Source organism: Miniopterus natalensis, chromosome 12, assembly GCF_054644295.1.
Source record: "Miniopterus natalensis isolate mMinNat1 chromosome 12, mMinNat1.hap1, whole genome shotgun sequence".
Taxonomy (NCBI): domain Eukaryota; kingdom Metazoa; phylum Chordata; class Mammalia; order Chiroptera; family Miniopteridae; genus Miniopterus; species Miniopterus natalensis.
Window position 1 is genome coordinate 5,946,311 of NC_142092.1, and position 24,034 is coordinate 5,970,344.

Below are 24,034 nucleotides of genomic sequence, written 5' to 3' on the forward strand. Positions count from 1 at the left end.
TGGAAGGCCTTAGGGCAGGGTGTGGAGGGGCCATACATAGTCTTATAAGAAAATAAAAAGAAATCATATCCTGCAGAGCTGGCAGAGGGAGGCACAGTTTTATGAGAAGCGGGAATGTGTTGTGGATGAACAATGCCTGTTCCCTGCATTAATTATTCAGCGTGATGCCACTAGTGTAAAATCCACACCTCTCCATATTCCTCACAGGAATCCCATTCTACGGGGGTGGGGGGTGAGCAGAGACTCAGAGAGGTCCCTCGACTGGGCGACCGGCAAACAGGTGGCCAACCATGACGTAGGCCTGTGACCTGGGGCCATGTGAGTGCGGAGCCTGCTCTTGTCCAGCATCAGGCAGGAGGCAGACAGGCGTGCGAGCCCAGTAGGGCTTTGCCATTTGCCAGCCAGGGAAAGTGACAGGCGTCTTTCGTGATTTTACAAGAACAGGAGGCGAGGAGTGAAATCTGAAGTCAGTGGTTTTCCTTGTGCACTGTTACATGTGAGTGCTCGGCACAGAGCCACTAAATGAATGTTGACCGTGTAGGTCGGTCTACTCTGCTTGGTGACGGGGCAGTTGGCGTTCAGGCCTAGAGTGAGGTAGCTGTCCCGTAGGACATGCGGCCGTCTCAAAGCGATCATCAGCCGCCGGGAAACTCGAGGCCGGATTCCACCTGCAGAACGCAGCTGGCCGATCTGCACCTGCGGCGCCAGCTGAACCTCGCCTGGATCCCCTCTGGGTTACTGTTCTAGACGGGGCAGAACTGGCACCTGGTAAACTGAGAGAAGTGTTGAAAGTTATTGCCCAATTTTCTCTTTCTTGAATTTTAAAAACTTATTTTGTATAATTGCATATGTATTTGCTGTAACAATACTGCACTTTGTACCTGCCTTCCTTTACTGGGATCAGCCCTTTTCTTCACTCTCCTTTCACAGGCTGGACGCACTCACTCGGTCTAACATAGCTAAGGGGGGAGCCTGTTTAACAGCGAGATATCCAAGTTCCAGCATAATTTCAGGGTCACAGTCAGAGGGTGTTCAAGCACATTACACATCACAAGCCAGTGCAAATCGGTGCTAGTAAGTGAAATAAAAGTTAATGAAAAATTATGATTCACAAGATTCCAGCGTTATCAGCGGCCGTGTTACAAACTTCCCGGCCCCGGTGCTGGAGGGTGTGGAAAGCACCGTCAGTGCCCTTAGCCCGTGCGAATACACGCTACAAACAGTTGTTTAGTACCCGTTACACGCGAGGCACTGGGACGTGGGGAGGAAGGAAGACGCAGCTCTGCAGATTCTTCTTGGACCAAACGTGGAGACCGGTGCTGGAGGCCCTGCTGAGATCGGATGCCCACAGGGCACCCGCAGCCTTCTGCAGGCCAGCCGGGCTGTTGGGGAGTTGACAGGGAGGAAGCGGATGACAATGACAGAGAGCCTTAAAGGTTGACATTTCCTCTATTTTGAATTTTAGCAACATGACTTTCTTACATTCTCTGTGCCCAGCATCGTGACGTGATAAATCAGTGAAAAAGGGGTTGTGCAGACAGGCGAAGGTCCACGGGACAGGGCTCAGCTCTCACAAGGCCTGGAGTGTCGTTACTCGGGGCAGGGGCACTTCCTCGGACAGGTTTCCCCTGCGTGGAAGCCGAGCGCTCCTGTGCCACCTTTCCCAGGTAGCATGCATGCATTTTAAATTGCCTTTAAATGCACACAACATAACATGTACCATTTTAACTACTTTAAGTGCACACAGTTCAGCGGCATTAAGTACACTCACATTGCTGTGTCTAATTCTTTCTTAAGTAATTGAATATGCCAAAGCTTCTAGAATTTTCTCTTTATTACTGTTGTTCTGACATTACACCAAGACATGAGAGTCTTTCTGTTCATTCATTTTTGGGGTTTTTTTGGTCTTTTTATTGAATTTGTTGGGGTGACACTGGTTAACAAAATTCTACAAGTTTCAGGGGCACAGCTCTACACCGCACCGTGTGTGTTCACCACCCCCAGCCAATGTTCATTCGTCCTTTTGATCTTGTTTGGCACTTGGCGGGACATCGTGAAGGAGGACTTGGGTCTTCGGTTCTGGGAAAGTTTCTCTGTTACCTCTTCCCTATATTCTTACGTCTGCACTATACCCCGGGGGTGTTGAAATGTCTGGATCCATCTCCCATGTCTCTTACACTTTCTTTAACTCTTCCCAGCTCTTTGTACCTTTGCGCTGTTGGTGTTTGGTATGGTCAGTTTCCCGGTGTCCACTTGCTCCTTCCACACATTTCCGAAAGTGTGCCCATCTCTAGGAGTGGCCTGGATGACGCTGAGCCAATCACTGTAGTCACTTTTCCTGTAGAGGAGCCAGGACGAAGCCAGAATGAGGTTCTCCAACTAGAAGCACCTTGGAGAGCTCGTTAAGCCCCACGCCCGGCCCCTGCCCCAGAGTTTCCAGTTCCATCGGTGTGGGGTCTGGTGCTGTTTCTGGTCAGAGGCCACACTTGGAGAGCCAGCGCCTTGGAGAGGGGGAAAGCTAAGCTTACTGTGTCATGGGAGGAGTCGGGATTTGAACCGAGACCACAACAGATCAGACCCTTACTCTTGACTTTGATCAGCTGCTTCCAGGGCTATCTTTGTGTGGTGGAATGACGGGGGGTGGTTACCATTTTTTTAAATACATACTCATTGGATTTTTAAATACAACATCAACTCATCCTGAAAAGCCTAAAACTATACTTTGCGTGTTTTCCAAAGTGTATGTGTTCCCTGCTTTGGTAATGTTTTGAGGGTTACGTGGGAAGCTCCCTCTGTCTCAGGAAGTGCCTGCCCGAGGCGGGGTCTTCCCGGTGTGAGCCTGGGCTAAGCTCGAACACCCCGCGCTCCCAGGGTGCGGGAGCTCGCACTCCGTTCATTGGACACACAGGCTGGCAAGAACATATCCTTTCCCTGACAGTGGGCATCCACCCAACATGCAAGTAGGGCTAACTAAGCCAAGGAAAGTAAGAAGGAAATACATTTATATTATGGTCGAGGAAAAAAAATCATTTTTGCTTAAAAACTAATAAAGGTTCTGTCTGTGTGCACACAGCAGCCTCCCTGCCCCTCAAACCCCTACAGGTGGCAGAAGAACGAATCCCTAGTCACAGTGGGACGTAGAAGCGAGCATGTCAGTGGACCAGCCCCAGCAGGGATCCCTGGACGAAGGCCGCCGGTCAGGAAAGGACGGAGGGGCAGCCCCACGCACCCCGCGCAGCAGGGTGGGCCGGGCTCCCGGGAGAGCGCTGCCACCTTGTAGCACGGAGCTGCCCGGAGCTGCTGAGTGGGCCACTCTGGGACTCCCGCCCGCATGGCCACCCCAGCTGGCCGTCTCCGTGCCAGGCCAGGGCGCATGCCCAGCAAGCGTTCGCGCTTACAACTAGCGTGTTGGGACAGTTCCTTCCATCTTGGGAAGACTTGGCTGTAATCATTCTGTATCTATAGCTTGGCTTTTCACGGACAACCTTACATTCCTTTCCCCAGCAATTATGCAGTCTTCATGAATGAGCACCGGTGACACAGTGTGTTTGGTGGCTGACCACGCTGAGCACTGTCCCCTGGGGGGTGTCTGGTTAGTTTCTTTGTTGTTACAAATAGCAGTTGACAGAGCACCTTTGTCATGAGTCTTTTTCAGTCGCGATAATTATGACCCAGGCCTGTGTGATCCAGAAGTGAAGTTTTGGGAGCAAAAGAATTGTTTTGAGACTTTTTATATGTGTAGCTGGGTTATTTTCTGTGTAGTGATACGCATTTTAAAAAATGATACTTCTATGATGAGAGTAATGCACTTACTCTTATTGCGCTGATAACAAAAGGACTCTCAGCAGCCCCTCAGCACGCTCCCTGTGGCCCAGGGCCAGGCCTGTCCTTTACCTACCTGATACACACGCAAGCGCGAATGTGCTTGGATCCGGCAGAGGAAACGTAAGGGAAAAGAAGAAATTTGTCCAGATGATCATTGTCTTAAACGAGAGCTAATATTGCCCTGCCTTTTTAGCATTTGCACATGTATTTTATTATGATTTACCTACCGTTTCTCAGGTTTGTGGAATTCCAAGCTATACCCTCTCTTTCTTCAAATAAAATCCTTTAGGATGGATCCTCAACATGAAAACTCTCATCTGGCCATGGTCCTGAAGACAAACACTAGGGCTGTGAACACCCCAGGGTCCCCAAGGCCCCAGAAAGGGGGCACAGCTCAGGCAGCCCCGGGTTGTTGGGGGCCTGAGGCACAGTGGGGCCGCTCTTTTCTGAAGAGTGAGGATGGACCCGAGCACTGTTTAGCAGTTTACAAAGCACAGCGACACACTAAATAACCAGCAGGGGCTTCCTGGGCCCCGGAGGTCCCAGCAGCGGAGAGTGACTCATTCTGAGGCCCGAGTTAGTTTGGGTTTCGGGGAGAGCTCAGGCCTTCTCTGGCTTCCTGCCTCTGCTGCCTGCGAGGCCTGAACACCAGGCAACTCTCCCGGCTGTTCCTGGGCTCGGGCCTCTCCGTCCCTGACCCGCCGGATCCCCTGGGGACCTTCTGCAGTTCTGGCTTCTGCAACAGTGTGTCTCCCTTCCCCAGACCCTTCTCCCTGGGGACTCCTGGTGGGAGCACGGGCCGGCTGCCAGGGCCCTAAGGACAGCCCTGGTGTCACCCACAGGCCACTCCTGGCCATGCTACCCCATGGCTTAAGGTACCCTTGACCTCTGAGGGCAGCTCGGGGCTCTCCGGGGCGAGGGAAGAGCGTGGGGCCTGTGGAGGGTGAGGCAGCTGTGACTAATCCTCCGCCTCTGGTTTTCGGGCTTCCAGCCCTTTCCTCTCCTTTGCAGCTGGCTCCGACCCACAGTTGCAGGGAAAGTCTTTATCAAGACTCTCCCCACGGAACAAAGGCTTTAGTCTCAGCACTGCGGGGGCCATCACTCCTTTCTCATGCACGGAAGGAGCAGCATTGCTCCTTTATTTCTTCCTGCTCTGGATGGGCCGAGTTTTTTTTCAGGGCCTTTGTAAGCTGCAGCTCTTTTCTGATGGCTGATTTCTTGCCTACACACCCCCATTATTTCTTTGAGCTCTAGAACAAGCTTGCTCAGTTTATTCTGTCAGCGACATTCCCACTGCTGCTACCAGAGCTCTGTCTCCACCCCTAGATGTTTTGCTTCTAACATTCATCATTCAGAAAGCAGATTTCATTCCGTGTTCTTGGGTTATCACCTGTATGAAAAGCGCTGTTTGCCCAAGTTCTTCCGTTTCCTGGAGAAAACCTTCAGAAACTTGATTGGGATGATTTTATTTTAATATCACAAACTTGGGTTTCAGAGGGTCCCTCTGCCAGTGCTAGGCCATCAGCTTCCTCAGATCTGGGACATCTTGATGTCCTAACTGGGGCCGTGTGTCCCGGGATTATCACAGGAAACGGGGAGCCAAAAGCCGTAATGTTCTGGGGCCCGCAATGTAGTCTAGGGCTTGAAGAAATAAAACCTGCTGAGATGTGCCATTTTTAGCTGAGTGTGAACTGTAGCTGAGCCCTCAGCCATGCGCACCAGGTGCCTCTGGGACCATGAACTGAAGTGCACACGTAGGAGTGTTACTGGGGTCTCCAGCCACGTGTGCCAGGAGCTGTGTGAGACGCTCCACAGGCGGGTTTTATTATCACAGCTCCAGGAAGTGCATCCTGTCATCCCATTTAAGGGAAGCAAGGCTCTGGGAGATTTAAGTTTAAAAAATATCCAAAATTAAGGTTACAACTATTAGATGGAAGAACTGTTGTTGAACTAAAGAGTTTTGTTAGGCTGTGCGCACCAAGCCCAATCAAACATGTATAAGTAAAAAATGAACACATTCTTGCTTACAGTGTTTAGACAGTATGGAATTATTCAGAGATAATGTTCCTTCCTCACCACCCCTCCTTCCCGCTGCTCCTCCCAGCAGCACCTGCGTCGTTGCCTCTTCTCTGTGCTCTCCTGTCTCCAAGGGTGGACCCGGTGGACCGAGCATCCTCGGCCCACAGCCTTGGGTGGTCCCATCCTTAGAATTTGGAATGACACTGTGACTTGCTTTAACAATAAGATGCAGAGGAAGTAATAGTATTTTTGGAGACTCTAAACTTAAATTATTTGAAAAATGGCTACAGTTAGAATCATAGTTTGGATGCGCCCCAAGTGTGTAACCACGATTTACTGATAAATGTGTGAAGAAGGGTTCAGATTTTCCCTCTATACAGGTAGTTAAGTAGTGGATATTTTACATGTGCAATTCTATGCACTTATGCATGGCTCAAGTCCTACAAATAGCATTCCTGGGTCAGAGAGCAATCACTTCTTTCATATCCGTAGGTAATTCCAAATACCTTCTGGAAGGTTTCACCAGGTCACGCTCGCTGTGGTCACACGCAGCAGGGCCCATTTTCCTGCTCCCTCACCCAGGCCGACCCTTCTGCTGGGAAAACTGTATCTCTTCCTGGCATTGGTTTTGGTCCCTCTGGTCACTGTCTTCACGGATGCGAGCTGGCCAGCTGTCTTCCTCCCTCTGTGAATCTCCTGCTTGGATTCTTTGCCCCTATTTCCTATCGAGTTCACGGGCCTATTTCACTTACTGCACTTTCTCAGTCTTTTACTTGCCTTTTCATGTTATTTATGTCATTTGTCTCTTCCTACAAATATTATTAATTTTCATGAGCTCACTATAGCCTTTGAGTTTTAGATCTTGTCACAGAAATACCATTCTCTATTTTCTTGTAATGCTTCCATAATTTTGCCCGTAGCTTTAGCTCTTTAATCCCTTTGGATTTATTTTTGTGCACAGTGTACGACGCGCGTGTTGGAGAGGAACACGCACTCAGACAACCGTGCACAGCAGCTGTGGGCAGGGCTGTGTCAACCTTTCTTTTCCTGATGCACAGCCACTGTACCCTCTCATCTGTCGCCGGGCTCGGCTTTGCTTCAGTGACTCCCCAGATTGCTCGCCCTTTCCCCCGGGTCCGCTGCGGCCCCTCGCGAGCCCCGCCTCCGCGTGGATATCATGGAACTTTCCCAGTGCCTTCTCCTTTTTACCTTCTTCATGAACTTATTTGTTCTCAGGGATCTTCTTGTGTGACATAAACTTTGGAATTAATTTTTCAAGATCTGAGGGGAAAAAATCCCATTGGCACTTTCGTTGGCATCGTAATAAAATTGTAGATTAATTTGGGGGAGACTTGATATGTTTTTAGTATCAAATCATTCAACCCAGAAATCACAGTGTGTCTTTCTATATATGCAGGTTTCCTTTTACTTATTCCACCCACATTAAAGCTTTTCTTCAGTTTGGTCGTGCACATTTCTTAAGTGTATTTAATATTTTGTCCTTGTGATTTTGAATGAGCTATTTCCCCCATTATACCCCCGCCTTCCTTTGCCAGCAGTTGCTTCGTTGGAGGCTGTTTTCCTCCCTGGCTTTGTCTTCTCATGCTGTTGAACACACATGTTTTAGCCCGTGTGGAAGCCCTGGACTTTTCCTGTGCTTGACGTTTCAAGGGTACCGTGATGACTGGACGTTTGGGCCTATTACTGATGTTTTGTTTTGTATCTTTCCTTGTCTGTTATTTGTGCATTTTCTGTCCCCCCCCCTTTTTTTTCCTGCCTGGGCTATTTAGTTTGGGAGCCAGTCATTCTAATTTTTACGGTGGTGTACAAGTTTTACACATGTATGTAAACTTACATTTTTTTACTGCCAGTTCTGGATTTACCTTCACAAAAAACAATAGCCTTTAGCATGCTTCCCTTCTCTCCAACCTGTTGTTTATATGTGTCCCCTGCTAGCCACGTCGGGATCCTTCTGAGACCGAATTCCCCAGCACTGTAAAAGCCATACTTAGAGCTGTGCATCGACAATTCCTACTGCATCAGGCACACCCGTGCCCTCTGTGGATTCTTTCCCTATCATTGTTTCTCTGAGTCCCTCCCTCCCTCCCTCCCTCCCTCCCTCCCTCCCTCCCTCCCTCCCTCCCTCCCTCCCTCCCTCCCTCCCTCCCTCCCTCCCTCTTTCTTTCTGTATTCATAATTTTTTCTGGAACGACTCTTTCCGAGCGTGTCTGTGGGTGGTTAACGACCCCAGTCCTCACGTTGCCCTCCCACTGCAAGGCCGGTTTGGGTGGAATTAAAATTTTTGGCCCGACGCTTGTGTCCCTGAGACTTTCGGCGATGCCTGCACATGCGGAGGCCGCAGGGCGCCCCGTGTAAGAAGCCCGCTCCCCCCCCCCCCCCCCCGCGCTTTCAGGATGTCCCTCCCTTGGTCCTCTTGTGCTGAAGTTAAGTTTCCATCCCGTCCAAAAGTACAGCTTTGCCCTTACTTCTTCTGGGAGCTTTAAAAATACAAGCAGTAAACATTCCTTTCACTCTTGAATATTTCTCTCCCTGTATTTTTTCTTTTCTTGTTCTGGACTCCGGTGAGGAGATGCGGGAATTCCTGCCCCTGAGCCCCAGCCCGGCCTTCGCATTTTCTTCCATATTTCAGTCTTGTCGGTGCGGGGGGTTTTCTGAGCTCCATTGTCTAAGCTACATAATTCTTCTGTTTTGAACATCTCTGGAAACCATCGATTGAGTTTCCTGTTAATATCTTAAGTCAGTTTATTTTCTCTCTTTGAGGAAAAACCAGGTAAACATGGGACAGAAAAATCAAACAGTCATTTCCAGTGGTGACCAAAACTTAAAGAAAATATTCCTTAGCCTGGCCGACTGGGCGTGGCTCAGCCGCTGAGCGTCAACCTAGGATCCAGGCGATCGGGGTTCGATTCCCGGTCAGGGCACATGCCCCGGCTGCGGGCTCGATCAATGCCTCTCTCATCATTGATGTTTCTGTCACTCTCCCTCTCCTTTCTTCTCTGAAATCAATAAAGATATATTTTAAAATAAATAAATAAATAAATATTCCTTGGAATGCATTGAAGAAGAAAAACATAGATATTTATAATAAAGGTCACAAAGTCTTATTAAAGGCCACAGGTGATATTTGAAATGGAGACAGCTCTCTTGGTCGTGGATAAAAAGCTAAATAGCAAACATAAGGGCTTCTTTGGATAACATGACATTTCATTTGGAATCTAGTTTTTGAGGGGCGGGGAACCTCACAAAATGGTTTTAAAGTTCTTAAGGAAAAATACATACGAAAGACATAGGAGTGGACAAATGGAGTGTGACAGAGTGAAGTCCCTGCAGAAGTCGGAGTTTCATGCCCCACAGAGCTGCTCCTCAGTCCGGGGGCAGGATGAAGCACCGCCTCGGGTGCTGATCGGGTGCAGCAGCAGCCACCGGGGACTCACATGGCAACTACGCCACATTCTAGAGGCAAGCTCGAAACAGATTAGAAAGCTAAATGAAAGATACCAAAATTCTTAGGTAAGTGAATACCCAGATAAATAAATAATAAATAAGTATTGTTAAAATAAAAGTTAGAAAATTGTAAGAATCTGGGGATAGGAGCCCTTCTTAAGCAAGACAGGGCACTGCAAAGCCACGCGGACGGTGGCGGACACGCGGTCGCAGTGATTGCCACAGTACCCTGTGGGCAGTCTGCTGGGTGAAATGTAGAAGCCATCGAGAGAAAAATGACTCAGTGGAAGGTTAGCACCCCATCGGTCTATAAGAAAACGATGAATAACCTAATAGAAAACTAGGCCAAAAATACGAAGTCACTTAACAGCAAAGGAAGTGCAAAAGGCCAATAAACAAGTGAGAAAAATCACATAATTTTACTAGGTATCAGGAAAGTGCCCATTAAAACAAAAAGAGAAATACTTTGCCTCTGACAGCCAAAGACTCAAAAGATGGATGCTTTACAGCGTTACGAAGGGCAGAGAGCTCACATGCTGGGCGTTGCTGCTGAGGACAAACTGCTACAGACCCTTGGGAGGGTAATTGACCTCAGGGCCTTGGCCGTGGCATTCACGTGGCGCTGTGACAGTGGGGTGTGTGGAGTTGGTCGTGGTCTTCACGTAACTCTGTGACAGCCGGGCGGTTGTATTAGCACAGCTCAGGGACAGTACTGGAGGTATGACTTGGCTGTGACCGTGGTGGTGGTAATTACACCTGAGAAGTTAGTCTACGCATAACTGCTATATTAGTCGTGGGGCTCACCCAGCGTTTCATTAAGGCTGGTGGTAGTGGTCACAGGTCACATTAATTCTGCGATGTTATCTGTGGTGGAATTCACAATCATCTGTGACATTGGTTGTGGTCCTAGTCATATAACTGCAAAGCTGGCGGTGACGGAATTCACGTGGCTCTGCAGTGATCAAGGTGGTGAGATTCATTCAGCTCTGCAGTGTTGGTCATGGCATTTGTTATTCTGTGAAGTGGGTGCAGGTGGGGTGGTGGTGACGGTGTTCACACAACCGCGGTGGTGGGGTGGTGACGGTGTTCACACAGCCGTGGTGGTGGGCTGGTGACGGTGTTCACACAACCGCGGTGGTGGGGTGGTGACGGTGTTCACACAACCGCGGTGGTGGGCTGGTGACGGTGTTCACACAACCGCGGTGGTGGGGTGGTGAGGGTGACGGTGTTCACACAACCGCGGTGGTGGGCTGGTGACGGTGTTCTAATGGTGCTATGACATTGATAATGATATTTACATAACTCAGTGGTCATGCTGGTGGTAGAATTTTCATAACCACATGGTTGGCTGTCTATCCTCTTGTCTCTGTGGCATCGGTCACAGGGTCACATAGCCCTGTCACAGTGGTAGTGTAAGCACACAAGCGTACACATCGCCTGTAACTGGTAGTTGCTCTCTCTTGCCGTCAGGACGTCGTCTCCGGTGTTATCCCATGACTCCGGGGCTGGCTGTGATCTTCACACGCCGCGATGGTGGTAGAGGTGGCGTTGCAATAGCCGTGTGATGGAGGCTGTGGCACTGCAGTGTTGGAGGCTGTGTCCACAGATGCTGAGAAACTGACCATGGTGTTCCTATCCCCTGCAACATTAGCTTATTGTGGTGGTGGCCTAACTGTGACACATCACATACCTCGTGACAGTGGTGATGGTGTAACTCAGATAGTGCTCTGACCTGGCCATGGTACCAGCAGGCCTCAGAATGTTACAAGTTCAGTTCCAGGCCGCTGCAATAAGGCAGATATCGCAGTAGAGTGAGTCAAGTGAATTTTCGGGTTTCCCAATGTATATAAAAGTTATGTTTACACTATACTGTAGTCTATTAAGTGTGCAATGGCGTTATGTCTAAAAAACAATGCATGTATCTTAATCAAAAAAACTTTATTGCTAAAAAATGCTAGTCATCACCCAAGCCTTCAGCGAATCTTAATCTTTTTGCTGGTGGAGGGTCTTGACTCAGTGTTGATGAAAACAGTTCTGCAAGAGGTGACAAAGCAAGCGCAGTGACGTGAGTTATGCCTGCATTTACACAGCTCTGCGACGATGGTGGCGTCGGCGTCAACGCGTCACTGAGGCCGCGATGGTGCTCATCTAGGCCTGCGACGTTGGCAGGACAGTCAGGTGGGTCTGCCTCCTCGGGCTGACGTTGTTAGTCACAGGGCCCTGCAGTGCGGGTGGGAGTGTTTGCATAACTGACGACAATCATGGTGCTAATGTATCTTTGTGACACTGCGGGTGGCATTCTCCTGGATCTGCCAGGACGGTTGCGGGTCCAAGCGGCTCCGCACTCACGGTGGTTGTGCCGGCCTTCGGTGACTGATGGGTTGGATGCACTGGTCCTGTAACTGCAGTTTGTCACCATCTTCCCGTTACCCAGTGATGGCGGTGGTGGTACTCACGCAGCTCACCCTTGCTGGTGTGGCCTCCGCGTAGCTGTGCCAGGCTGATCGTGGGGTTTGCGACCGTGAGGTCGCTGGTTTTAGTCACATAACCCTGCGGTGGTGCTGGGGCCCGTGTGCCTCCTCAGCAGCGCGGACCGTGCTCTCATGAACACGAGCGGTGCCGGGGGGTCGAATGGCTCTGAGGTGGTGGCCCTGGTGGCATTCACCCAGTTCTGCGGTGGTCATGGTGCTTACATTCCACAGCTCTGCAGCGGGGGGGCGGGCACACGAAGCAAGGCAGCGCCCTTCGCGCCATCCCATCACTGCCACGGTCACTGCAGTTCTCGGAACGCTCCTGACGTGGCGGCCTGGGTGTGCGCAGCCCCGCCGCCGGGGCCACGGGGGCACAAGCTCAGGGCTTGATGTGCGCTCAGGTAAGTTTTCGATGGTCCCACTGGTGGTGTTAATACACCTGTGACGTCGATGACCGTGGAGCTGCGGTGTCGCTGCGGGCCGCTGGGAGTAAGCACTCAGTGCGGCCGGTCCCGGCTCTGCCGTCCCTCGGGGCGCCTGGCCGCAGGCCCCGCAGCTCTTTGACGGCCGTCACAGTGTTCAGGTAACCTGAAGTGGTGCTTGTCACAGTCACACACTTGTGATGGTGGCCACGGAGCGTCCCCCTAGGTCTGCAGCTGTGGGTGTAAAATCGGCATGGCTCCAGAGGTGCTGATGATGGCACTTGCATGTCTTTGAGAGGCAGTGATGCTGCTGTGACACAGCTGTGCTGCTTCGGTCGCAGCAATTCCTTCACTTTGGGATGTTGCTGCAGGTGGCATTCACGTAACTCTGGCGTGTTGTGACAGCATTGGGGGTGCCAGCTCATGGCTGCAAGGTGGGCCGCGGTCTTCACATATCTTGGGGATAGAGGCCGTGGCATCCACACAGCTCGGTAACGGCGCCTGTGGTATTCACAGACCTGCGCTACTATTCGTGGTTTTCATATGACTGGTGATAGCGTCATGCTGCTAACCCGGTTCTGCCATGTTGATCGTGGTGCTCCTGTAACTCTGCAATGGTGGACGTGGTATTTACAGAAGCCTGCGGCTTTGGTGGTGGTGGGAGTTACGCAGCCCTGTGACATGGGTGCCTGTGACATGGGTGCTGGCATTCAGGAGTCTGCGATGTTGGTCACTGTTATCACACCGCTTGCAGTGTTGGTGGTCATCTAATTCACGTGTCCCTGCCATGTTGGTCACGGTATCCACATAGCTGTGATGGTGGTGGCGGCAGGTAAATAGCTCTGTGACGTGACGGTGGCAGTTTCACTGACTGTGCAATGTCCAGAGTAAAAGCCACATTTTTTGGGTAGAGAGACTTAGGTTTAGAGAAGTTTTGCTTAAGGTTACATAACAAGACATTACAGAGCCAGGCTCAAATTCAGATTTTCTGACTAATTCAAATGCAGCCTTTTCTGAATTACACCATGAAGTGTCTTCCTGCTGAGGCTAAATTTAAAGGCATTGGTACAAAACATCTGTACCTTCAAACTCCCCGTGGGCTTCAGAACATAAATATTGTATCTCCACCATTCTAGTTGTTTATCTATAACCTTAGTTGTGTCCATATATTAACACACATTCACACACACACACAATTTTCATGTGAGAAAGTTATAAAAAATTTAACTACAAATGTAGATGTGTAAATTGAACCTCTGAAAATTTATGTTAAATAATGCAGAAAGAAAAGAGCTCTCTGGTAAACGAAAATAAAGCGTCTCTGAGGATAATCTATATTCATAGAATCTAAAAAATATTTTTAAATAATAAAATTTAATATTGGCAAAAATGTTGGTATTTTAGTGTCTTTGTTCTTTTTTTTAAAATTATAAACCTCTAGAAGCCTGGTAAAGGACTAGAAATATGAAGCTGAGATGTTGACATCTGGGTGGCAATTACGGGCACATATGTGTTTAAGCACTGAATTATCCGTTTAAGCTTTCTGCATTTTATGGCATAAAAGTTACACCTCAACAGGAGTTTTTAAAAATGTAGTTCTAAGGAAAATTAAAATATTACAGGTTTCAGAAAAGCTGAGTGTAGTGCCAGTCTAAGCGCTCAGGGTATTTTCTTATGAGCATCAGTTATTGCAGTTATAGAAACAGGACTAAGCGTCACCATGAATGTAAAGTTAACCGTGATTAAGAAATGTGTGCGGCTTCCAGGAATGCCTAGAAGTTGTCAGGAAATGTCTGTTCACCTTAGTTCCCAGGCTCATGATTTACGTTTTTTCCCCTTGCAGTACTTGGGGTGCATTGAAGTTCTACGCTCAATGAGGTCTCTTGACTTCAGTACAAGAACACAAATTACCAGGTAAGCCCTTTCGAAAATGGACCCCTGTGATTTTACTTAAGAAAGCAATGTTTTCAGAGGGTAGCAGCCTAGAAATTTCCAAAGGGAAAGGCTGCCCCTTGAGTGCTGGTGACTGGTGACAGGGAGTCAGGACCCACTGTGTTTTAAGACTTCTACATGCTTACCCATATTTGTGACATGTGTCTCTTAACCTGGCACCCTGAAGGACACTCCCACTTCCAAGCGCTTTTTATGATTAAGCTGTAGACAAACAGAGTGTTTATATTTGTTTCTTTACTAAATGAAACTCTAATACCAGATTGATATTTTAAAATTTGCTAAACTCTGTTCTTTTAAAAAAGAAAATCAAGATGTCAGGAGAGAATTTTCCAACAGTATACACAGAAAATATATTATGGGAGTAATAATTTAAAGAGCAGCCCAGCCCAGCCCAGCCGGTGTTGCTCAGTGGTTGAGCTTTGATCCGTGAACCAGGAGGTGATGGTTCGATTCCGGGTCGGGGCACATGCCTGGCTTTCCGGCTCCATCCCCAGCAGGGGGTGTGCAGGAGGCAGTGGGTAGGTGCCGATGCAGTGATGTTTCTGTCTCTCCTTTTCCTTTCCTCTCTCTCTAAAATCAATAAAAAATATTTTAAAAAATAAAGAGCAAACTAGTTCTTTTAAAGTGTCAGTGACTTTGGACAGGTTTATATATTCTCTATCATCAACTAGATTGTGAACTTGAGGGCCGGTTGTGTATTTAAGCATTGTTGTTATAAAATCCATAGCCTAATACAGTTTATATATTTAGAAAAATGCCAATTCAAGTCATCTTGAACAGGAGAACAGGAAAGCTAGGAATGATTCTGTTAAAAAGCTGTTTCCATGGGTGATTAGCATTGCTTTGTCAGTTGTGAAATCGTTTAATCTGAATTGTGACCTCAGAAAATGCCTCATATTTATTTCATTTAAATCACTGCATTGTATATCTTTGGGTTAGCAAGCCAAAGTCTAGAGATTGAGCTTCAGAAAGCCATTATTTGTGGTAATTAACAGCTAAATGTGGACACACCTCAATTCTGTGTTTTAAGCACCACAAGATACCTCTTCCTCAATGAAGAAATTCGTGTTCAAAAGAGTTGGTTTGTCTTTTCTCTAAAACTGCCCAGGACACACGCACACGGTGGGAACACACCAACATTCCTAATCTACACTAAGGGAAGAATCCATCTCCACATATTTGTAGAAAATGGTTTATGAAAATTGCCAAGGCTAAAGAATGGTATTTTGAAGTGAGAACATTTAAAAGAAAAGTTTGAACATTTGCCCAGTGAGTCATCCTGCCCATGACAAGGCACGTGCGGTGCAGTGTCTGTGGGCAGAGCGCTCTGCCCTGTCCCTGGGGTAATACTGGAACCTATGACGCTATCCACCTTCTCCTGTGTGGTGGCCATTGTTTTTAAAGAGAATTGTCAACTATTTTTACTGAATTCTCTTTATAGATACTAGAACTTCTGAGACAATTCATGTCATCTCAATTGTCCTGAGATATTCATTGAGCATTTACCGCTGGCTGTGGGCGTACAGAGTGGCGACCAATGTGGGCTGTCCTTCTTTACTATGCCTTCCAGTTTGGGGAAGAAAGGTGCATATGCAAATGCCTGAGGGGCCTGGGAGGGATACGCCACATCCTGCTCCTTGGGAGGGGTGATGGGCAGGGGTCAAGTGAACAATCCCAGGGCCCTTTTGGGTGAGGGTCTTAGCACTCTGAGGTAGAACCCAAATGGGTAGATGTGAAAATAACATTGTAGAAAAAAGCCATGGAACCGACCTCCAGTCCCATTCTGTTTAGATTTTAGCAAAGGTGCAGCTATGTAGGAGGCTGAGTAAAGCACCACTCTTGGACACATGGCAGTTGGTGTTGAATTCTGGTTGTATCAGAATTGCTTTGGGTTTATTAGACTTTTTGAAAAGTATTGTTTGCTTGTCTCCACAATACGATCTGTCTCTTGCCTCATTTTTATCACATGACCCATTTTTTATTTTAGTTAATAGCTGGAGACCACTCATAGGAAACAATATGACAAATCAATGTCAGAAAGAAGCCTTTGCGTTTAGGAGAATACCCAGCAATAGTGTCTAGATGTGGCACATGGTGGAGCTTTTAAGGCCTCCATGGTAACAGTGTTAAACATGTCTGGGATTAAACTCCACCACTGTGGCTTTATATACTAAAGGCATTCTTGAAAGGTTGTAGGGAAATATAAAATTGCAATTAAGTTATATTATACAGGTTCTAGGAGAACCTGTTTCTGAAATTTTTTAGCTATACCTTTCATAAAAAAACATTTTTATAGAGCCTAGCCGGCACGGCTCAGCGGTTGAGCATCAACCTATGATCCAGGAGATGGAGGTTCAATTACTGGTCAGGGCACATGCCCTGGTTGCAGGCTCGATCCCCAGTAGGTGGCATGCAGGAGGCAGCCGATCAATGACTCTCCCTCATTATTGATGTTTCTATCTCTCTCTCCCTCCCCCTTCCTCTCTCTGAAATCAATAAAGACATATTTTAAAAAAATATTTTTATAAACCAATAAGCAATCTCTACTCACCTGTTCCACTATTTCAGGTTTTGGATATAAGTGTCTTTTGAAGGTTTTAACAGCTGAACCAAGTGTCCTTTTGTCGGGTCAGTTTAATTTTATGCTGTGTCTGAGTTCAGATTGACTGTGGTGCTTGCAACATCGGTACTCATGCATTACTGATTTCTTACTAGTAGATAACTTTAAAAACTACCTGGGAGCTGCCATTGCTGTATGCTTAGTTTCAGCTGTGGCTGTGAAATGCCTTGCACACTAATGCTTTGGGCAGAGGAGCTTGGTGGCTTGTTCACACTAATGGGTGCCTGCTGTGTGGAGGATTTGGCCTATATGTGGAGTCCACCTCTACTAATTTCTACCTCAGTGGCTGTTGTGAGAACCAGGACAGTTTCTACATCTGTTGCACATAGAACAGGGTCTGGCAAAGAGGCAGCCTTGTTTATGTGTTTGCTCTGCCTCATTGCCTGAGCTTGTATTCAGCACAGTGGGTGCAAGACCCCAGTATTCAAAAAAGAAGGGGTGTTCGTGAGCATGAGAGCAACCGAGGTTGTCTAGATGGTGGTCTCAGTAGCTGCTGCTTTTCTGGGTCAGTCTGCTGGTGGGGTACAGAGAGGAACTGAGAGAGATGGCATTTGTGAAAGTCTGCCCAGGGGACAGAGATGCACTCCAGAAGAAGAAATAGCTTCTAAAGAAGGAAAGAGCTTTCCAACGTGCCCTTAGTTGCGAAACCCAGCATGACCTTACCCACTAATGTGTCCCCTGTCCAGTGCGGTTTTGGAATGTGGCATAGGGTGCTTCCCCACACCCTGTAGATTCGCAATGACATTGCCCTGTTGCAGGCGATCAGAAATCCCGCTGCCGAGAACCATGGGTCTTGGCTATTCTAGTGTTTCTCAAACTTGCCCCTCTGGCTGATGGAAACTGGTTTCATCCCTCCTCACCACCAGCACACTGCACAGGCTGTGAAACCGCTTAGAAACCACAGTCTCCTGCATGGGTTTCATACCATGCAGTGCAGCCCGAGGGGTGGGCAGGAGGGTCGCAGGTTGGCGCTGCCGTTGGTGGGTGGGGGTCCTAGATCCCGGTGGGGGAGCAGTCAGACACCTCTGCTTTCATCTCAGTTAGGCCACTGGATTTCCACATGATGTTATGTGGCCAGCACTGGAAAACCGCTGCTCCAGTGTCTGGCCTGCCCTGGCCTGAGCCTGGCTGTCAGACATCGCACCCTGAGAAGTCCTGTCGTGTGACTCTCTCACTGGAATTGGGGGATGGCTTGCATTTCCAGTGAGATGAGTCAGGGGAAGCCGTGCTATCTGACCTGACTCCGGAGAGCAGCCGGCTGCCGGCCCTGCAGTGTTAGGAAGCCCCCGATGTGCCCTTGGCCACAGCCTTACCTTCTTTCTCCTTTCCTTTGATTTCCTCATCTGCTGATTTTAATTTTATTTATTGTGTTAAATTTTCCCTATTATTGGAAGTCATCTTAAGCCATTTTTAGGACATGGGAGGCTATAGATCTATGCACAACTATGCCCAGAGCTCTAGAGAGGCGGCAAACACCTGACATGTATTTTGGGTTGTAAACGACTCCACTGACTTCTGCGCTGCTTGGGTAGCCAGGTACCGGCCAGGCCTGCTTTCCCTCAGGGTTGTGCAGACACCTGGGCTTAGCCACGTGTGGCTTTGCTACACTTTCAGGGTGGGCTCAGCTAGATGTAAATGTTGTCCAGGGCCCAACATAAACCTGCTTTTCCCAAACTGTAGAGAGTGAGCAATTGAATCTAGCTTAAGTACTTTTGTTTTTCTTACTTTGAAAGCTGTCATAGTTTCAATGGGCCCCGAAGACCCTGGCTGGGCCCAGGCCTGCACCACACCGCCCGTGGGTGTGGTCTCCTCGCCACCCACCACGCCCAGGGCTCTGCTTCAGAATCTGGTGTTTTGAAACTTCTCCAGGAACATGCATAAAATCCCTTTAGTTTGAAAACTAAAATCAAAACCTGCAAAAGGAAAACGTCTTTCTTTGGGAGGCATTTCCCTTTCTTCTTACTCAGCGTACCGGCGGGGTCTCTGGAGGCTCGTTTCTGACGTCGGATGTTGAAGTTCAGAGCAGTGACCATGCCTCTCACGTGACCCCAGCACAGGGCAGAGTGTGAGGAGCACAGGCTCGCCAGCAGCAGGGAGGGACAGTGCTGGCACACCCGAGCCGTCGGCTGATGGTGCACGCAGGGGACTTCGGTTAGAAGGTAGATGTGTGACCACGTGGTGTTGGTCTGACGCTGCTGGGCAGTTGACAGCTATAGGGCCTTGAGTTTGAACAAAATAGAAGCACGCTCTTGGTGATGTGAAGGGAAAGGAGCAGAGGCCGAAGTGGGTGCTGTGGCACGGTGTGCAAGGCGCCTGCCTGGTGGGGTGGCCTGCAGCTGGCCTGTGCGCAGACGGATCCCTCTTCAGCCCTAAGGAGGCCCAGCCAGCTGACCTCGGCACTGCCTCCTGCTGCCCTCCTCTCCTCTCCGAGCGACCTGGAAGGCTTGGTGACTCTTCTCCAGTCTCTTTTGGCTTCAACATTCTATAAATGCTCTAAAAAAGTCCAAGGTAAAAACTTTCACCGCACAACCCCTCAGCTCCATCGCGCCCCGGGCGCCTTCATCCGTGTGCCCCCTCCCCCGCATCCCCCCCCCCCCCCCCCGTGTGCACCCTCCCCCTCAGCTCTGGCCTTGCCCCTCACGCAGGAAGGCCTCCGGAGACAGCGTGCCCTGGTTGGACTTCCTGCAAAAGAGGGGCCAGCAGGCTGGTGGGGGCACCCTGGCCTCTTCCATGTGGCACCCCACAGCCACCAGACAGACCCCTTCACCATCTGCTACCAACATGACTGTCACACTCCATGTCATCCGAGTTCGCGGGGGATCAGCGGGGCATACTGGAAAGGCCGCATTCACTAACCCGGCATTTCTGTTGTTTATAGAGGTTTCTCACCCAGGGTGCCGCTCGGGCGCACAGCGGGGGGGGAGGGGGGTCGAGGACAGGCAGGTAAGGTGCTGGGCCCCTGGGAGAGTGGCGAGCCGTCCCCAGAATGATACCCTCCACCCGGGGGAGTGACGGAGACACCAGGAGGCGGGAGTCTGGACCCTGGTCAGCTGAGGGTGACTGTTTCTTCTTGGAGACCGTGAACGTGACTCACCCCCTGGGCAGGACTTTGGTTCTGCCGCTTTCTCACTTGCGAGCCCAGGGGAAGCCTTGCGGAAGGGCCACGTGTGACAGCCATCATTTAGGTGGTGGTGAGATGTGGTGCGCACCTGGCACATGGCAGGACGCAGGCTGACCGGCTTGGGGCCTTGTTCCACAGCCCAGGTTTTTGCATTCCGTTCTGATGGTCCAGAGTGCTTTCCTCATTGCAAAATAAACACCTTGAATGGCGACTTCAGTTCAGCTGCCAGGGAAAAGCAAATCTGTAACAGTCTCCCCTGAGCTGGTGGAGTCCCAGAATTAGAAAGGAGCACAGCTGCATGAGCAGTCTGCCCACCAGCCCCCCCCCCCCCCGAGTTTCTGGACAGGGCAGAGTGGCTAACTTGCGGTTTTAAGCTACTGGTTCTTCCTAAATTTACTTGTTCGGGACACATGTTGCAGGCTGAGCCTCTAGTAGCCTGGCAGCTCGGAGGGGCAAGGCCTGGCGGGGAGGGAGTTAGAGTTTTCTCAGTTTAGAATTCTTTCTGAAAACACCAGCTTGCCTACCTGCACACGCATCCGAGCTTTGGTTAGAGCAGGCTCAGCCCTTCAGCTTCATTTCTACATTGTTACTTTGGGCTTTAACACCAACCAGAATAGCTCTGTATCTCCTTCAACCCTGTTTGTGTGCAAGAATGCGCTAGACATGGGTGCGTGGATTACAGGTGCCCAGGGGCCACGGCCGGGGCCGAGAGTCAGAAAGCAGTATGATAGGCATTCAGCGCAGGTGAAAAGTACCACGGAAACACAGAAGAGGGACCCTGGGGCCTGGGTGAGCCCGGGAGGACTTCCTGGGAGAGGGAGCATTTAAGCCCAGGGCGATTTCTTTCCCAGCCATGTGGTAGATGGAAGAGAACATCAGACTAAGGCAATTACTCTCACTGGGGCTACTCGGGGGGGGGGGGGCGGGGGGCTGGAATGTGGACAGAGACACTCCTGAAAATACCATAGTTGTCCCCACACAGTTCTGCCCTTTCGACTGGGCAGCAATTCTAATGCCTGCTGAGGGTGGTGGCCTGAGCTAGACCCGGCCACGGAACACAAGCAGTCTGCACCCATCCGAGGTCTGGCCCCAGGGCTGCCTTCAGACACCGGAGGAGGCTTGGGTTGTGCAGTCTGCTTCCCCCCAGGCTTCACTTTCTGCTCAGGCTGCATCTGTAGCACAGGGCCCGGCAGGTAGCAAGGAGGGGAATTCTCAGCAGGGACCCCCACACTTGCACTGGCTCAGTCCTTATAGGATGCGCCTCAGAGTTCTCCCATGGAAAGGTGGGGATGCTGGCACGGTTTCCCACGGACTGCCTCCCACTAAGTTAAATTCAGTTACTGATTGTCCTGGGCAGGGACAGATCCCCACTTTGGGGGGCCCTGCACAGGCTGAGCATGCTGGAGAAGCCTCCATCACAGAAGTGGAGGCCAGACTCTGGCCCTGGAGGCAGCATGACCACGTTACCCATAAAGCTCAGAGCAGGTTCTGGGCTTCGAGATGACAGCTGGCTGAAGGCATTCGGCACCAAGCCCTGGCTCCGGGGCCTGTGTAACTGAGTGGAAGTTTTCAGTCACAGCCCCTCTGAACAGCTGTCCCAATCCAGTCCTTGGACAGCAGGATCTTGAGCCCTCACAGCAGAGCCTATGTACACAGTTGGGGCCCTTCACCTAACAGGCGAGTGAGGGGATCCCATGGTGCCAGCTCAGCACCACCCAGTCAATCCCTCCCTAGGGTGGGCTCCTCACCCAAGGAAGAGAGATGGAGCCCCCATTTGAAACCTATTGAGAGTTTTGGGAGTAAGATCTGCCTAGTGCTGGGCCTGCACCTGGCACACAGTAGCTGCTCAGCCAATCTGGATAAGGTTATTATCATGAATTGAAATGTGCAGTTGACTCTTTCCAAATTTTTGTATAGGATAATGGTAATTACTGACTGATATTATTACAGTATCAACCAATTAGATCCAGGGTATTTTTTCTAGCTAAAAGAAAGGTTTGTTTGGTTAATATATACAATGGAAAGTCACTTGGCCGTAGAAAGAACAAAGCCTTACCCTTTGCAACAGCATGGGTGACCTAGGGGTATTGCGCTAAATGAAACAAGTCAGACAGAGAGAGACACGTACCACATGGTCTCACTAAAGGACAATATAAATGAGCAACAACAACAGCAAACCAGAAACAGACTCAGATCCGGAGAACAGGCTAAGGGTTGCCAGAGGAGGGGGGGACCGGGTGAAAACAGTGAGGGGACTGAGACGTACGGATTGGTAGTGACAGATCAGTCATGCAAAGTGCAGCCCAGGAAATACAGTCAACAGTATTGTAATGACCGTGTGGTCCCAGGAGGGTACTGGAAATATCAGGGAACACTTTCTAAACCATATGATCACCTAACCACTGTGCTGTGCACCTGAAATTTATACAATAATATTGAAAGTAATCTGTAAATGAAAAATGAAATAAATTAGCACCAAATTAAAAAAAGCAAGTCTGGTTTGATGCAGCACACTGAAGTTGCTGAGGGGCGGAGTGCTTGGTGAGGTGCTAATTCTCACTCGAGCCAGTGCTGCCCAGTATTTCCTTCTAGTTCCTGCTTTGCCAACTGCTAATATAATAACAGCATTAATATTGAATCCTTGCTATGTCACAGGCATCCACTAAGCATGTCGCCCATTCATTGAAGTGTTTATCGATTGCATGCCGTGTCCAGTCACTACAGATCTTAGGGACAAGATACTAAGTGAGAGCTTGCCTTCTGTTGAGGGGGGAGAGAGAAAGTGAACACAAACATGCAGGAAAGAAAGCTGTTAGGTGAACCACGTGAGCTTGTCATTTTTGTAGTGAAAAGTGATCAGCTGTCAGCAATCTCGTAGTAGTTTCAGACAGCGATGAGAGCACGTGGGGTCTCTTCTTGGGAACCCTGGGAGGCAGGCTGTGCGCATTTTGGAGACGAGGCAACTGAGGCTTGGGACGTTTATGCAAACTGTCCGAGGCCACATGGCCGGGCAGTGACAGAGCTGAGGGGTAACGCAGAGCAGCCGGGATGGAGGGTCTGCGAGCACCAACGGCACCGCCCTGCTGCTTGAGGAGGGGCTGCATCTCCCAGAAGAAAACACCGGCAGTGGCGCCCCTTTTAATTCCTGACTGCCCTCCTGACCACAGCGGAGTGTTGGCCTTGAACAGGGTGCAGAGGGAACGAAAGCAAACGCAGGTCTGTTGAGGCACTTGCCACCGTGGGGCTGAGTGGGGCTGAGGCGGTCATCGGAGAGGGGTCAGGTCGGGTGGCCTGGGCTCCACAGCCTGTGCCGCTCGGTTCTGCTGACCCTGCTCGTCCTGGGAATGCCCACCTGCGCCTCAGCAACTCATCACTGAATTTCACCAGCTAAAAGAGGAAATGTAATAAAAGTGCTCTTAACCAAAATTTCATATGAATAGTTTATAGAGCGGACGAGGCCCCTGTCGCCTCAGCTAGCTGGAAGGGAGCAGGCGAGGCAGAATGGGGAGGGGTGGGCAGGGTGCGATCGCCAGAGTGAGGATAGATGGGACGAGGGGGTCGGGCTGATGGGAGTGAGGTGATGCGGGTGGCTGGGGGCAGGGGGGCTGGGTGAGAAGGACGAGGTGCCATCTCTCTCGCCAAGAGGTCTGGGACAGATCTCTCTTCCTATTCTCTCCTTAAACATCTGAATGAACCAGTCTGACCCTCCTTTCCCCCATCTGGTAGATCAGACATTGTTCTACTTTTCTGTTTCCCCCTCACTTCGAGCCCTGGTCAACTCGGGTCAGGATGGCCCCATCGCCATGTCAGGATGATCTGCTGGTGTGGAGATCAGGTGCAAGTTAAGTCACTGTCTGCCGACGAGGGCATCTATTGCCCAAGGGCATGAACACTTCCAACTACGGGCCTGTTCCTGGGAACCTGGCTGAGGAGATCTTCCTAGTGACAGTCTCCTCGGCAGGACTGTCAGGGTCAACTGGGCATGCGTGCTGGGCAGCAGGCCTAGGGTCCCGCTTGGACTTGGACAGCCAGTTGGCTGCACAGGTGAGCCAGGACCTGGTAGGATGTGTGAGAAGGATGGGCCAGGGGGTAGGATGAGTTCAGACGTCATTGAAATGCAGAGGAAGGGGTTAGACGC

General features: G+C 49.9%; 1 protein-coding gene across 3 annotated transcripts in view; it reads left to right on the forward strand.

Annotated features, from left to right (window-relative positions):
- Positions 1-24,034, forward strand: part of SHC3 (SHC adaptor protein 3) — a 116,431-nt gene that overhangs the window by 19,429 nt on the left and 72,968 nt on the right. For all 3 annotated transcript variants that reach the window (XM_087822527.1, XM_087822529.1, XM_087822528.1), the window contains exon 2: positions 14,046-14,116. In XM_087822527.1, coding sequence (XP_087678653.1) covers positions 14,046-14,116 — 71 coding nt within the window. The remainder of the gene's footprint in view (positions 1-14,045; positions 14,117-24,034) is intronic.